The 15,827-nt window shown below is 39.0% G+C and overlaps 1 protein-coding gene across 1 annotated transcript in view; it reads right to left on the reverse strand.

Moving 5' to 3' along the window:
- Positions 1–15,827, reverse strand: part of pdzd8 (PDZ domain containing 8) — a 249,511-nt gene that overhangs the window by 14,039 nt on the left and 219,645 nt on the right. The window contains exon 4 of the mRNA XM_073027847.1: positions 8,206–8,368. Coding sequence (XP_072883948.1) covers positions 8,206–8,368 — 163 coding nt within the window. The remainder of the gene's footprint in view (positions 1–8,205; positions 8,369–15,827) is intronic.

Here is a 15,827-nt window from a genome sequence, read left to right on the forward strand (position 1 = left end):
TTAGGGTTGTCAGGTATACAGAGTGGTGTGACCCAAAGGGCAGTATCTCTAAAATAAAAAATAAAATGAATAAACTCTTTTTGGGCTTCCAGCCAGGTTCAGGTATCGATTACAACCGACATTTCGATGACAGACACTGCCGTCCCAACGGGGTAAAAATACCATTGGACTAGACAAGCCCAGGCATCATTGCTGACGAAGCTGGCAGAGTTTGTCATCGAAATGTTGGTATACCCACTGAAAGCCCGAGAAGAGCTTATTTGTCATATTTGCCAGGAAAACACTAGATCCTTTTACAAAAAATAAAATATTTGCAGCTTCGACTTATTTTCTCCTCATATAGGTAATCAAAAGAATATTCTAACTATTGTTTAGCAGACGCTGTTAAGATCTGCTAAAAGGAGACATGACCCACACATGAAGTCATTTACCTATTTAATGACCCAGCATGTCCGGCCTACTGATCCGCACCAACTAGCAACCCAGCAATTTAACCCTAGCCTAATCACAGGACAACTTACAATGATCAATTAACCTGCTAACCAGTACATCTTTAGACTGTGGGAAGATGCTGCAAATGAACTCTGTTGCTCTGACTTGAAACAGCATCACACTATCCACTAAGCTACCTTGGCACCCCACTGCAATAGTTGATTTGAAATATTCAAGCCTAATGTTAGCCACAGATGTAAAGTTTTTCCGTGAAGACTGGGACTCAGTGCCATTTTGACCACTTTAATTTAAATTCAGACAAACCGAACAAGTCTGAGTTGTAAATACATCTCACTTATGTGAAAATGAAATAGATTGATTTATTATGTTGCAGGACACCTGCTATACAATGACTCCTATTTTGGCCAACAAACTGACAAGGTCTATTGTAATGGAAACTAAACTGCATTGCCATGATCCCTTCATGGAATGAGTGCAGTACATGCATTTACTTTTTAAAACAAAGTGGTTATGTTCTACATCAAACCAGAGTTCTGCTTGAAACCACTGACAAGAGAGCACAGCCACATAAACAGCGAACAAATTAACCTTTCAGTTCAGCAGTGTCATGTTTGTTGTGTTTAAGTCACTCGATAAACATCGGAGACAAATTACTGCCTTAGCCATTTATAATTCATAACTTTTGGCAATTGATTTAAGACTGCAATACTCTGCTTGATGGCAGGTAACACACCTGCTTATTCCAAGTAAGATTCAATGGAAAGATATATAAAAATCACCTCCCTATTAAAAGCTCTCTTCTAACAATGCTTGCTCCTTTACAATACAGGTCTCCTTCACCTCCTCATAACTAACAGTTTCAGGATGAACATTATTGTACTGCACATCATGGAAATATTTATAAAACCTGTCCATTGACGAATCACAGGCTTTCCACTTTATCCAGCTCAATACACTGGAATATTTCCACTGTGACAGTGTATAACTGAATAGTAAACAAAGAGCTTTTCAACGTCTTTTAAAAACCAACTTATTCACTTTTTGTAGTTAAGAAGTTAATGAATGTAAGGTTATTAATGAGCCATAATGTGAACATGTAGGTTTTATGTTACCTGTGTAATTCAATAGGAATATTAACATTCCGACTGAGTTATTTCTGGTACTGAATCAATAATCAGAAGCACAAACATGAGCACACTGGCTACAATAAATTACCATCTGCTGTCATAACACAATTTACAGTAGTTGACTGTGTTTGAGGACAACATTGGAACAGGCTCTGACCGAATAGTTCCATCCGCAAAACTGTCACTTGTGCATTAATTCTGAAGCTCAGAGAGATTCTGGTCAGCTAACCCCTTGGAGAAAAAGCCACTGTCTTCAGACAAAAAGAGGAAAACACAAGAAAGAACATTTGGATGTGGGTTTAGAAATTAAAGTGCAATTTTCAGAGACCCCAGATCCAGAGAGAAAGACTTCTAATGCAGGTGAAACAAACAATATTAATTTAATGTGTGTGTAAGTTTGAGGCAGTGACTGAATTTAAAATAAGAAGAAAAACAGGATAAAGACAAGAGATTCAGCAGATGCTTGGAAATCTAGAGCAACACACAAAATGCTGGAGTAACTCAGCAGGTGGGGGGAAATAAATGGTCGATGTTTCAGGCTGAGACCTTTCATGAGGACTGGAAAGGAAAACAATAGAAGGTTTTTCACCTTTCTATCCAGTCTGGACGAAGGGCCTCAGCACAAAACGTTGACTGTTTATTCATTTCCATAAATACTACCGGATCTGCTGAGTTCCTCTAGCATTTTGTGTGTTTTACTCATAATAACAGGAATTTATTTTTTCAAGACCATACCAAAATAATTTTAACAAGCACCATGTGCCCCCCATCTTGATTGGGGCATCTCTGTCAATACTGTCTTCTGTGCTAAAGGCTGCATAAGCAACCACACCAGATGTCTCGAGTTATAATCAAATATCACAGAGAAAATAAATCTACATCTGCATTTGTGCCTCATCTTAGATTACTTTTTGACTCATGCCCCCAAGGCAAATTTCCTCCAGAAATTACCCACCTACTGTTCCCCTCACAGCCTCAGTCGTGGAAGGTCAAGACAAAGTGAAGTACTGCCACAGAAAAAGATTCAACATCTGTAGCTATCCAGGCTTCTCAGTACCAACGTGGCATTTTCTGTCACGAGCATCTTTAACCACCATAGTACAGCTCAGGGTGTCAGAGTTCGGAGTTCAATTCTGATGTCATCTATAGGGTGTCTACATCCTCCCTGTGGAGTGCCTGCCTTTTCTCCGGCTGCTCTGGTTTCCGCCCATGGTCAGAGATGTACCAGTTAGTAAGTGAGTTGGTGATTGCATGTTGTCCTGTGATTAGGCTAGGGTTATATCGGGGGTTATATCCGGTGTTATATCAGGGTTTATATCAGGGGTTATTTCAGGGTTTATATCGGGGGTTATATTGGAGTTTATAGCGGGGTTTATATCGGAGTTTATAGCGGGGTTTATATCAGGGGTTATTTCAGGGTTTATATCAGGGGTTATTTCAGGGTTTATATCGGGGGTTATATTGGAGTTTATAGCGGGGTTTATATCAGAGTTTATAGCAGGGTTTATATCAGGGGTTATTTCAGGGTTTATATCGGGGGTTATATTGGAGTTTATAGTGGGGTTTATATCGGAGTTTATAGTGGGGTTTATATCGGAGTTTATAGCGGGGTTTATATCAGGGTTATTTCAGGGTTTATATCGGGGGTTATATCCGGTGTTTATATCAGGGGTTATTTCAGGGTTTATATCGGGGGTTATATTGGAGTTTATAGCGGGGTTTATATCAGGGGTTATTTCAGGGTTTATATCGGGGGTTATATTGGAGTTTATAGTGGGGTTTATATCGGAGTTTATAGCGGGGTTTATATCAGGGGTTATTTCAGGGTTTATGTCAGGGTTTTATCGGGGCTTGCCGGCGGTGCAGCTTGAAGAACCAGAAGGGCTTGTTCTGTGCTATATGCAAGTAAGTAAATAAATAAATAGAAAGCAAGTGTAACTAATGATAGAAAGCAGCAACAGATTCACTGAAGGCTTAGCAAAGTGTATCATAATCTACATATTTTGTGATTTACATTTTTGGGAATTATTTTTCAAGAAACACCAGCATAGCCACATTTCTTGTTCATCGTGAGTGCTGGACAGTGATTGGATGGTGAGTGCAAGTCAGTGATTGGTGAGTGCTGGACAGATTTTACAACTGATGATTTGCAAGACTAAGGTCATGGAATGTTTCAATATTTATAGCAAGATTACAATTATTTGTCAGGAAGAGAACCAATCTCTTCCTAACATAAGTGAATTCATTGAATTTTAACCCTACAACAAGACTGATGATGTGCTTCTCAGCAATGATGCTTACAAGACAGAAATGACTACTTTATCAATGGTCTGTTTCAACCATCATTGGTACATCTGTGCTTAAAAAGAAACCAGTGTTCAAAATTGACAACTCTGTATTCTTCCTTCATAGACCTGTTTATCATTTCATATTTCAATATAAACTTTTATGTGGAAATCCACAAGATAAAAGGAGGCACTGTTCATTTAAAAACCAACCTTCTGCAGACTCATTCTCAAGGGACCTTAAGCATACCTGTCTAAGTAACTGTTTTTGCAAATAATGAGACATAATACAGTACCTCCAAAAAAAAGTATCAACTACCTCAAAGAAATACATAGGTTACAGCGCAGAATATCGTTTATTAAATATACAGCAACAGAAACAAAGTTTTGGAAGCCAACAATTGTATGAAATGACAAAGACAAAATCCTCATACCATCCTCATCCCTGCAGCAGATGGATTACAAATCGTAACTGATCCAGTTTGAAAAAGTATGTACAATACAATAAAAGAAAGTTAATTTTATTGAAGTGAGGGAAAAATCTATTTTCCTTATTTTATATTACTACCTATTGTGTATTTAATATTTCAGTAACATTTGAGTAATATTGTAAATATATTGTTTGATTAAGCAATCTTTGTTTTTACATAATGCATTGTGGGTTATATGTAAAAGTAGGTAAATAGCATACCTCAGCACGCCATCACGTGATATGTGTGCCCCTCGCTTAAAGTTAAAAAAACAAGGTTCGACTCCCTTATTTTCTTTTCAATTCGTTTTCACGTTTTGGAGTTACAAAACATAACACCACTGTTGGGATTTCTACAGAATTTTTCTCCGAAACCGCAACTAGAACTGAGGAGGAACAGCGTGGTGCATCTGTGGAATTCATTACTGCAGACACTGTGGAGGCCAAGTCAGTGGGTATACAGGTTGATAGATTCTTGATTAGTCAGGTCATGAAGGGATACGGGAAAAGGTAGGAGATTGGGGCTGAAAGTGAAATTGGATCAGCTATGATGACATGGTTGCGCAGACTCGATGGACCAAATGGCCTAATTCTGCTCCTATATCATGATCTTATATCCAACACAATTATTTTCCCCTTGTACTGATGTTAATAACTTCTCTTCTAACTTATTCATATTACTAAGTTTGCAAATGGCTCAAACGGTTACCAGGTATGGGAATGACATAAAATGGGTAGTGCAGTGGAGAGTGAGAAGAATGCCCAAGGCCACAGTCATCAGATGGCAAGACACAGGAAGATAGGACATGCTCAGTGAATGGTGAGGCACAAAGGAATGTTGATGAACAGAGATCTAGAGATCTACTTCCATGCTATCCTGAAAATGACAACAGAAGTCATTTGGGTGGTAAGTGTGACCCAGAGACTGGAACACAGAATATAATTGCAACTTTCCAAAACACTGGTTCAGCCACATTTGGAATGAGCAGTTTCAGATGCCAGGCCATAGGAGAATGTGGTTGCTCTGGAGTATGCTCACCAGGATGTTTCCTGGGAAGGCCTTTATTTAAGGGGAAAAGATTGGATATGTTGGGGGGAATGACACGCAGGGTCCACTTTATCTTGTACCTCCTGTACCTAATAAAGTGGCCAGTGAGTGTACAATCATGGTCTTCTCCTGCTGTGGCCCATCCACTTCCTCAACTCACCCTCATCCCTGCTTCACATTGTAAATGTATGGATCAAGTTTGAAAATGTATGTACAGTCGGCCCTCCTTATCTGTGGATTCCGCATGCGTGGATCAGGAAAACCTGGAAGTTCTCTCTCCAGCATTCGTTGTTTGAGCATGTACAGACTATTTTTTCCTGTCATTATTCCCTAAACAATACAGTGTAACAACTATTTACATAGAATTTACATTGCATTAGGTATTATAAGTAATCTAGAGATGATTTAAAAGTACAGGCAGTCCCTGGGTCATGAATGAGTTCTGTTCCTGAGTCCGTCTTTAAGTCGGATTTGAAGTCAGAACAGGTATTATTTAGCGTCAGTTAGTAAAACATTTTTCTTAGTATATAGTATATATTTTACCTTTCTCTGCATATAAAACTTAAGAAACATATGTATTTCAATAATTAAACTATGCATTGCTTAGTAATAATTGTAGCTTTCATCAGGGCAGGGCCTTTCACATGCTCCATTAAAATTGTCCTGATCGTTGACCGCTTTTCCAATGACCGATGGCGTTTCACCTCTTTCTGATCGCTTTATTACTTCCACCTTATTTTCAATCGTGATTGTGATTATTTTCGTGAACAGAAACATTGCGGATTCAGAGCTGCGCCAGGTCCTATTGACCACTGCACTGAGACAGGTTAAATAAAGTCCGGGGTTCTGCTGGGTCCTAAAGACCACTGCACTGAGACAGGTTAAATAAAGTCCAGGGTTCCGCTGGGTCCTAAAGACCACCGCACTGAGACAGGTTAAATAAGGGACTTGAGCATCCGTGATTTTTGGTATCCACGGGGGGGGGGGTCCGGGAACCAATCCCCGGCAGATAAGGAGGGCCGACTGTACTCCAATGTGCTCTTTACATTCAGAGATGCTCTTCTGCACACTGTTTTAATGCATGGGTATTTGAGTTCCTGTCTCCTTCCTGTCCGTTTGAACTAGAAAGGTCATTCTCCTCTGACCTCTCTCATTAACAAGTTTTTGTTGTTCACAGAACTGCCACTCACTCGATGCTTTTTGTTTTTCGCACCATTCTTTGTAAACTCTAGAGACTGCTATGTGTGAAAATTCCTTCTGATTCCGAGATACTCAAACCACCCTGACTGGCACCAACAACCATTCCATGGTCTGAGTCCCTTAGATCGCATTCCCTCCCCATTATGTTTGTTTTGAACAACAACTGAACCTCTTGACCATGTCTGCATGAGAGGAATGAGTTTTAAAGTAATCAAAAGGATGAAAATCTTTTTTTTTGTCCCACAGAGCGTGGTTTGATTATTGGAAATCTGCTGCTAGAGGAGATGGTAGAATCAGATAGAAATACTATATTTAATACTGTATTTAAAAGGCATTTGGAACAGGGGTTCCCAACCTGGGGTCCATGGACCCCATGATTAATGGCATTGGGCTATGGCATGAAATAGGTTGGGAACCCCTAATTTAGACTAACACTAAATAGGAAAGGCACAAAAAGATATGATCCTTATGCAGAGAAATTAGATTAATGCAGTCAAAACAGTGGACAGGGACCAATTGGGCTGAAGAACCTATTTCCATTCCGTGATATGATGGCTATAACTCATTCTCACCCAACAGCTCAGCTCTCTAAGCCACTGATTCTTCTTTTCCAACTCTACTATTGAATTAGCACAAAATTTTATCTCTTCAAATATTTGGCATGTCATCTAAAACCTTTGACAGACTGCTTTAGCTGTGAGATGGGGAGTATCTTGAGTAGTTGCAATATACTCCTGGTATGGAAACACCAGTGCTCTTGAACGGAAGAGCCTACAAAAAGTAGTGGATACAGCCCATGCCATCACGGTTAAAGCCCTCCCCACCATGCAGCACATTTACATGGAGCACTATCGCAGGAAAGAAGCATCTATCTTCACGGGCCCCCACCATCCAGTCCATGTTCTCTTCTCACTACTGTCATCAGGAAGAAAGTACAGGAGCCTCAGGATCCCCACCACCAGGTTCAGAAACAGTTATTACCTCTCAACCATCAGGCTCTTGAACCAGATTCAATCATTTCACTCACCCCATCACTGATTGCACCCACAACCTATGGACTCACTTTCAAGGACTCTTCACCTCATGTTCTTGATACTTTAATTAATTAATTATTCTCTTTCTTTTTGTATTTGCACAGTTTGTTGTCTTTTGCTCACAGGTTGAATGCCCAAGTTGGTGTGATCTTTCATTGATTCTATTATGGTTTTATTGAGTATGCCTGCAAGAAAATTAATCTCAGGGTTGCAGTTGGTGAAATATATGTACTTTGATAATAAATTTACTTTAAACTTTGCTTCCCAAGCTGCTGAGAATTTATAACCCTGGGTATTTATATTACCAAAATCTTCTCTCCCACATGAAGTGTATTGCATTTGGGATTGTCAATAAACCAAAAAAAACTGGTAAACAAGAGGACCAAGCAGATTATCAACTGTATAATTATCAATTTGATGCAATAATGATATTTTTAGCTAAATATGGACGGTGGTCTGGGCTTAAGAAGAAGAGAAGTAAGGCCAATATTTACTGTTTAAATGAGTGAGTTTTTTCATGAAACTAAATTTGTAGAAGAATGAATTTGCTAGTTTTCACTATAAAAATATCACCGTCATATGCTCTCACCTCCAATTGCAATGAGGCGATCCCCCTTCTGGAGGTCAGCAGCTGCAGCTGGTGAGTTTGGGGTCACGGTTTCCACGGTCACGTGAACCGCATCTCCATCATTTCCCTGGATTTGGCGGAAAGTCAGTCCAACACTTTGTGAATTTCCCTTAATTAGTTCAACCTGATTGAAAGAGAAAAAATAATTATATTCAAACAAGATAACTGGAGATCTGAATTTAAAAAGCACATTCAGCAATAAATTGCAGAAATTGCCACTGAGACGATGAGCTGTTTAGAAAACATGGGAAGACAGGAGAGTATTTAGGAAGCCATGTAGGTTTACAATTTTGAAAAAACAGGTACAAAACAGTCATCCAGCATCATGGACTCCCACCAACCAGGCCAAGCTCCCTTCCCAACTTCCATACACAATCTCAGGCTGATTAAGTCGCCTAAATAATATTGGCTTTTTGTATGATGCATGGCTCCGGGGTTGTACCTCCAATGGGTTTCTTTTTTTCCCTCATTTTTCTTGCTTAGTAGGGTTTTTTTTTAAATCACAAAAATTTTCAATCCTTAAGATAATTTCTTCTTTTATGAGGCATTGTAAGTGTTGTTACTTCGATGTACTTGTGCTATTTTTGAATAATAATAAGATTTGAAAAGAATAATATTGGATCCAGGCCACACTCTCTTCCTACTTCTGCCATCACACAGACAGACTGACAGACATACTTTATTGATCCCGAGGGAAACTGGGTTTTGTTACAGTCGCACCAACCAAGAATAGTGTAGAAATATAGCAATATAAAACCATAAATAATTAAAAGAAATCATCAAAAGAAGCTTTAGGTCCTACACCATTGGGTTCAGGAACAGTTGTTACCTTCAAACATCAGGCTCCTGAACTGGCGTGGATAACTTCATTCACCTCAGCTCTGAACTGATTCTACAACCTTTGGACTCACTTTCAGGGACTTAAAATATTATCTATTTATAATATTCAATATTATTTATTTTTTTTGTATTTGCAGTTTGCCTTCTTTTGTACAATAGTTGCTTGTCAGTCTTTCTGTGTAGTTTTTCACTGATTCTATTGTGTTTCTTGGTACTAATGTGAATTTCTGCAAGAAAATGAATCCAGCGTAGTATATAGTGACATATATATACTTCAATAAAACATTTACTTCAAACTTTTGAAGTTTGATCAGTCATATCAAATTTCAAGTTATGAAGGTTTCTCTTGAATGGAGTAAAGTGAATACCATTTAAAAAATTTAATTTAATAGAGATTTTAAATATGTTACAATTCAATTAAGTCATTTTCAGTTGGGAATATTAAGGGTGAAAGGCAGTCAACACATTGTAATTGTGCACAAATTGTAATATTTCATACCCATAACCTTAATCAGATGAATTGTATTTGTGGGTCTTTTCAGTGTAAACACAGCAATACATTAAGACACTGCCCCTCAGGAACCAACCACTAGTTTTGCAATGTTCCCAGTGCAGCACTGATCGTGTAAACTGTCCAGTTTTACACCAAAAGTGTGTTGGAATTACATTACCATCCAGCTGTGCAAAAACATGCTAAAAAGCTTTTAAAGGCAGGATTCCTAATATAATGTGATAATTAGTACACAGATAAAACTTTGCTAATATATTTTTAAAGAGTGCCCTTGGACATCAATATTCAGAGAATGGTTGTTAATAAAATAAATGCATTAATTTGGAGGAAGTTTGGTACTAATTGAATACACATTAAGTAATACCTAGAAACTAATTTAATAATGCATTTAAGTTTATCAAAGATTCGAAAGTTGTCTGGAATTAATATTCACCAGTTCAAGGAGCAGTGAAGGATAGGATTAAATTTCCAGACTCTATATTAAAGACAAATTATTTTACGGAAACATGGTACAAAATTACGACAATAATCTGTTTAGAGAACACAGAAGAGTATTTTTAAAACTATGCAAGTTTATAGTTTTGGAGAAAACAAACTACAAAGTGAGAAACAGCTGAATTAAATTCCAGGTCATGAAGGAATTTCTTGAAACTAATAAAACATTTTCTGTTGCTTTTCTTGATTAATTTAACTAACAGAAATTTTAAACAATGTTCCATTTCAATGAGGAATATCAAAGAGAGTGAGGCATGTGAACAGTTCCGAATTAAATGCAAGTTGTAAATATGTTTAACTGGATCCAAGGAATTAAATGTATGAACCTTCCCAGTCAAAATTTCAGTATAAATGCAGCAACCATTGAGAAACTTCTGCCTCCCCGCACAATATTCAAATACTATTAACCACATTAGGTGAAAATTGAGCATACATCCTTAACATAAAAAACTGAGGGTTTTTTTTACCCAAAAAAAAATTTGATAAATGATTTCTACAATGGGAGAAGTATAGTTATTAAAAATGTTAATCCATGTACATGTAGGAAGGCTTTGGAAGAAGAAAATTATATATGCACAATATAATTGATTCTAAATGATTGTGCCTTGGTAATTACTTATGTAGGTAAACACACTTTAACCATACATTGCCAGTGATAATAACAGACACAAAAGAGCAAAAGTTTGATCCTGAGAATCAAAAGAAATTAATGTTTCATTAGCACATCAAAAAACCTACAGAGTTGCGACTATATCTTTGAAAAATCCTTTCTTGTTGCAGATCTACTCAAAAATATCCTGATTACAAGTGTCAAGAGATTTTAGAACTTTTTTTCATAAACTGTAAAAGGTTAGGCTACTGTTTTTTGGCTAACATTCCCCCATTCCTTAAAAGTAATATAACATGTATCCAATAGAATGTGGGACAATGGAAAGGAAATTTACATATTGGCATACTGGTAATCAGAAATGATCTACAACTTTAAACCCCCAATTTAACCCAAGCCCTATCTACAATGGCCAATTAACCTACCAACTAGTACATCTTTGGACTGTAGGAGGAAACTTGTGCACCCAGAGGAAACCCACGAGTACAAACTCCTTACAGACGGCAGGGCAGGTCACTGGTACTGTAAAACATTGTGCTACCATGTTGCCCCACGCTGAGGAGGTATCTCAATGAAAAGGGACCAACAATAAAATAAGGAACAGGGGAAATGAGAAACCAAAGCACCAATTAAGAAAAAGCATCGATGCAAAATCAAACAACTATGAACTTTATTTATAAAACATCCAAGTCATTTCATAATAATGACACAAAGTCAAATAATAGAATACTAAGATACAATTCATTGACGAAGATGGCTGTGGAGGCCAAAAAATTAAAGCAGACATTGATTGGTTCTTGATTAGTCAGGGTGTGAAAGGTCACAGGGAGAAGGTGGGAGAATGGGGTTGAAAAGGATAATAAATCAGCCATGATGGAATGGCAGAGCTGACTCAATGGAACAAGTGCCCTAACTCTGCTTCTATATCTTCTAGTCTTAAAGGGAAATTTCAGATGACCAAAAACCTAAACAGACCTTAAGGAAATCCTTACAGGTAGTTAAAAGGTGAATATGTTGGTGAAAGAATGTTTGCCAATACTCCATCAGTGAAAGATGGGGATACGCAAGGGCAACAGAGGATTTCACAGAAAGGGAGGGAAGAGATTATCAGAAAGCAAGCCAGAAAATCTGAAGTAGAATACAAAAATTTGCATGACTGGTAGACGAGTAAAATCTGCAAAACTGATTGAGTGGGATTTGAATCAAATTAGAATGCACACAGCAAAGTCTTAGATGACCTTAGAGGTGTTGAACATGAGAAGGAAAACACCTGAGTTTAAGCTAGAGGCGACAATGACATTTACAACGGTTTCAGGATCAGATCATCTACGGTAGAAATAGAGATGGGATCTGGTAGTCTTGACACAGTTATACAGCTACAAAATCAGGCAAAAGCAATACCAAATTTGCAAGTAGAGGAGAGGGATTAAGTCCGTGTTTTAGAGGTAGATCTATGTTGACTAAGGACAATGATCTTGCTTCATGTATCTACTTTAGATAGTACTAGAATTAGATATCAGACAAGCAGCTTTAATTAAGAGACATGGTGGACTTAACAGAATTGAACAACAGGGTGCTGTCACCATTTCTCAAGAAACTGATATTTTTGTATGACAATACTGAGGCCATCAATGAAGATAACAGATCTGAAGATAGATTCTTGAAGCACATCATGGGCAGTGGTGTAAGAAAATGAAGAGGAGAGTTTGTGGATGATTCTTCAGAACACAACAGGATAGATGAGACATCAAACACACCCAACTGAAGGGATGCACTGAGGATACTATAGACCATAATAAGACCATAAGACGTAGGAGTAAAATTAAGCCATAAGGCCCTTTGAGTCTGCTCCCCCATTTAAGAATGGCTGAACTTTCTTTTCCCTCCTCAACCCAACTCCCTGGCCTTCTCCCCATAACCTTTGATGTCATGTCCAATCAAGAACCTATCAATCTCTGCCTTAAATACACCCAACGACCTGGTCTCCACAGCTGCCTGTGGTAATGAGTTCCACAAATTCACCACCACTCTCTGGCTAAAGAAATCTCTCCATGTCTCTGTTTTAAATGGATGCCCCCCTATCTTAAGGCTGTGCCATCCTGTCCTAGAAAACATAGAAAATAGGTGGAGTAGGCCATTTGGCCCTTCGAGCCTGCACCGCCATTCAGTATGATCATGGCTGATCATCCAATTCAGAACCCTGTACCTGCTTTCTCTCCATACCCCCTGATCCCTTTAGCCACAAAGGCCATATCTAACTTCCTCTTAAATATAGCCAATGAACCGGCCTCAACTGTTTCCTGTGGCAGAGAATTCCACAAATTCACCACTCACTGTGTGAAGAAGTTTTTCCTCATCTCGGTCCTAAAAGTCTTCCCCCTTATCCTTAAACTGTGACCCCTCGTTCTGGACCTCCCCAACATCGGGAACAATCCTCCTGCATCTAGCCTGTCCAATCCCTTTAGAATTTTATACGTTTCAATAAGATCCCCCCTCAATCTTCTAAATTCCAGTGAGTATAAGCCTAGTCTATCCAGTCTTTCTTCATATGAAAGTCCTGCCATCCCAGGAATCAATCTGGTGAACCTTCTTTGTACTCCCTCTATGGCAAGAATGTCTTTCCTCAGATTAGGGGACCAAAACTGCACACAATACTCTAGGTGCGGTCTCACCAAGGCCTTATACAACTGCAGTAGAACCTCCCTGCTCCTGTACTCAAATCCTTTTGCTATGAATGTCAACATACCATTTGCCTTTTTCACCGCCTGCTGTACCTGCATGCCCACCTTCAATGACTGGTGTACAATGACACCCAGGTCTCGTTGCATCTCCCCTTTTCCTAATCGGCCACCTTTCAGATAATAAGCTGTTTTCCTGTTCTTGCAACCAAAGTGGATAACCTCACATTTATCCACATTAAATTGCATCTGCCATGAATTTGCCCACTCACCTAACCTATCCAAGTCACCCTGCATCCTCTTAGCATCCTCCTCACAGCTAACACTGCCACCTAGCTTCATGTCATCTGCAAACTTGGAGATGCTGCATTTAATACCCTCGTCTAAATCATTAATATATATTGTAAACAACTGGGGTCCCAGCACTGAGCCTTGCGGTACCCCACTAGTCACTGCCTGCCATTCTGAAAAGGTCCCGTTTACTCCCACTCTTTGCTTCCTGTCTGCCAACCAATTCTCTATCCACATCAATGCCATACCCCCAATACCGTGTGCTATAAGTTTGCACACTAATCTCCTGTGTGGGACCTTGTCAAAAGCCTTTTGAAAATCTAAATATACCACATCCACTGGCTCTCCCCTATCCACTCTACTAGTTACATCTTCAAAAAATTCTGTAAGATTCGTCAGACATGATTTTCCTTTCACAAATCCATGCTGACTTTGTCCAATGATTTCACCTCTTTCCAAATGTGCTGTTATCACATCTTTGATAACCGACTCTAGCATTTTCCCCACCACCGATGTCAGACTTACCAGTCTATAATTCCCCGGTATTTCTCTCCCTCCTTTTTTAAAAAGTGGGGTTACATTAGCCACCCTCCAATCCTCAGGAACTAATCCAGAATCTAAGGAGTTTTGAAAAATTATCACTAAAGCATCCACTATTTCTTGGGCTACTTCCTTAAGCACTCTGGGATGCAGACCATCTGGCCCTGGGGATTTATCTGCCTTTAATCTCTTCAATTTACCTAATGCCACTTCCCTACTAACATGTATTTCCCTCAGTTCCTCCATCTCACTAGACCCTCAGTCCCCTACAATTTCTAGAAGATTATTTATGTCCTCCTTAGTGAAGACAGAACCAAAGTAGTTATTTAATTGGTCTGCCATGTCCTTGTTCCCTATGATCAATTCACCTGTTTCTGACTGTAAGGGACCTACATTTGTCTTGACCAATCTTTTTCTTTTCACATATCTATAAAAGCTTTTACAGTCAGTTTTTATGTTCCCTGCCAGCTTTCTCTCATAATCTTTTTTTCCCTTTCCTAATTAAGCCCTTTGTCCTCCTCTGCTGGACTCTGAATTTCTCCCAGTCTTCAGGTGTGCCGCTTTTTCTGGCTAATTTATATGTTTCTTCTTTGGACTTGATACTATCCCTAATTTCCCTTGTCAGCCATGGGTGCACTACCTTCCCTGGTTTATTCTTTTGCCAAACTGGGATGAACAATTGTTGTAGTTCATCCATGCGATCTTTAAATGCTTGCCATTGCATATCCACTGTCAACCATTTAAGTATCATTTGCCAGTCTATCTTAGCTAATTCACGTCTCATACCTTCAAAGTTACCCTTCTTTAAGTTCAGAACCTTTGTTTCTGAATTAACTATGTCACTGTCCATCTTAATGAAGAATTCCACCATATTATGGTCACTCTTACCCAAGGGGCCTCGCATGACAAGATTGCTAACTAACCCTTCCTCATTGCTCAATACCCAATCTAGAATGGCCTGCTCTCTAGTTGGTTCCTCGACATGTTGGTTCAGAAAACCATCCCGCATAAATTCCAAGAAATCCTCTTCCTCAGCACCCTTACCAATTTGGTTCACCCAATCTATATGTAGATTGAAGTCACCCATTATAACTACCGTACTGTTCCTTTATTGCACGCATTTCTAATTTCCTGTTTAATGCCATCCCCAACCTCACCACTACTGTTAGGTGGCCTGTACACAACTCCCACCAGCGTTTTCTGCCCCTTAGTGTTATGCAGCTCTACCCATATCGATTCCACATCCTCCAGGCTAATGTCCTTCCTTTCTATTGCGTTAATCTCCTCTCTAACCAGCAATGCTACCCTACCTCCTTTTCTTTCTGGTCTATCCCTCCTGAATATTGAATATCCCTGGATGTTGAGCTCCCATCCTTGGTCACCCTGGAGCCATGTCTCTGTGATCCCAACTATATCTTATTCATTAATAACTATCTGCACATTCAATTCATCCACCTTGTTACGAATGCTCCTCGCATTGACACACAAAGCCTTCAGGCTTGTTTTTACAACACTCTTAGCCCTTATGCAATTATGTTGAAAAGTGGCCCTTTTTGCTTTTTGCCCTGGATTTGCCTGCCTGCCACTTTTACTTTTCACCTTACTACTTTTTGCTTCTACC

This window comes from Hemitrygon akajei, chromosome 23 (genome assembly GCF_048418815.1).
Source record: "Hemitrygon akajei chromosome 23, sHemAka1.3, whole genome shotgun sequence".
NCBI lineage: Eukaryota > Metazoa > Chordata > Chondrichthyes > Myliobatiformes > Dasyatidae > Hemitrygon > Hemitrygon akajei.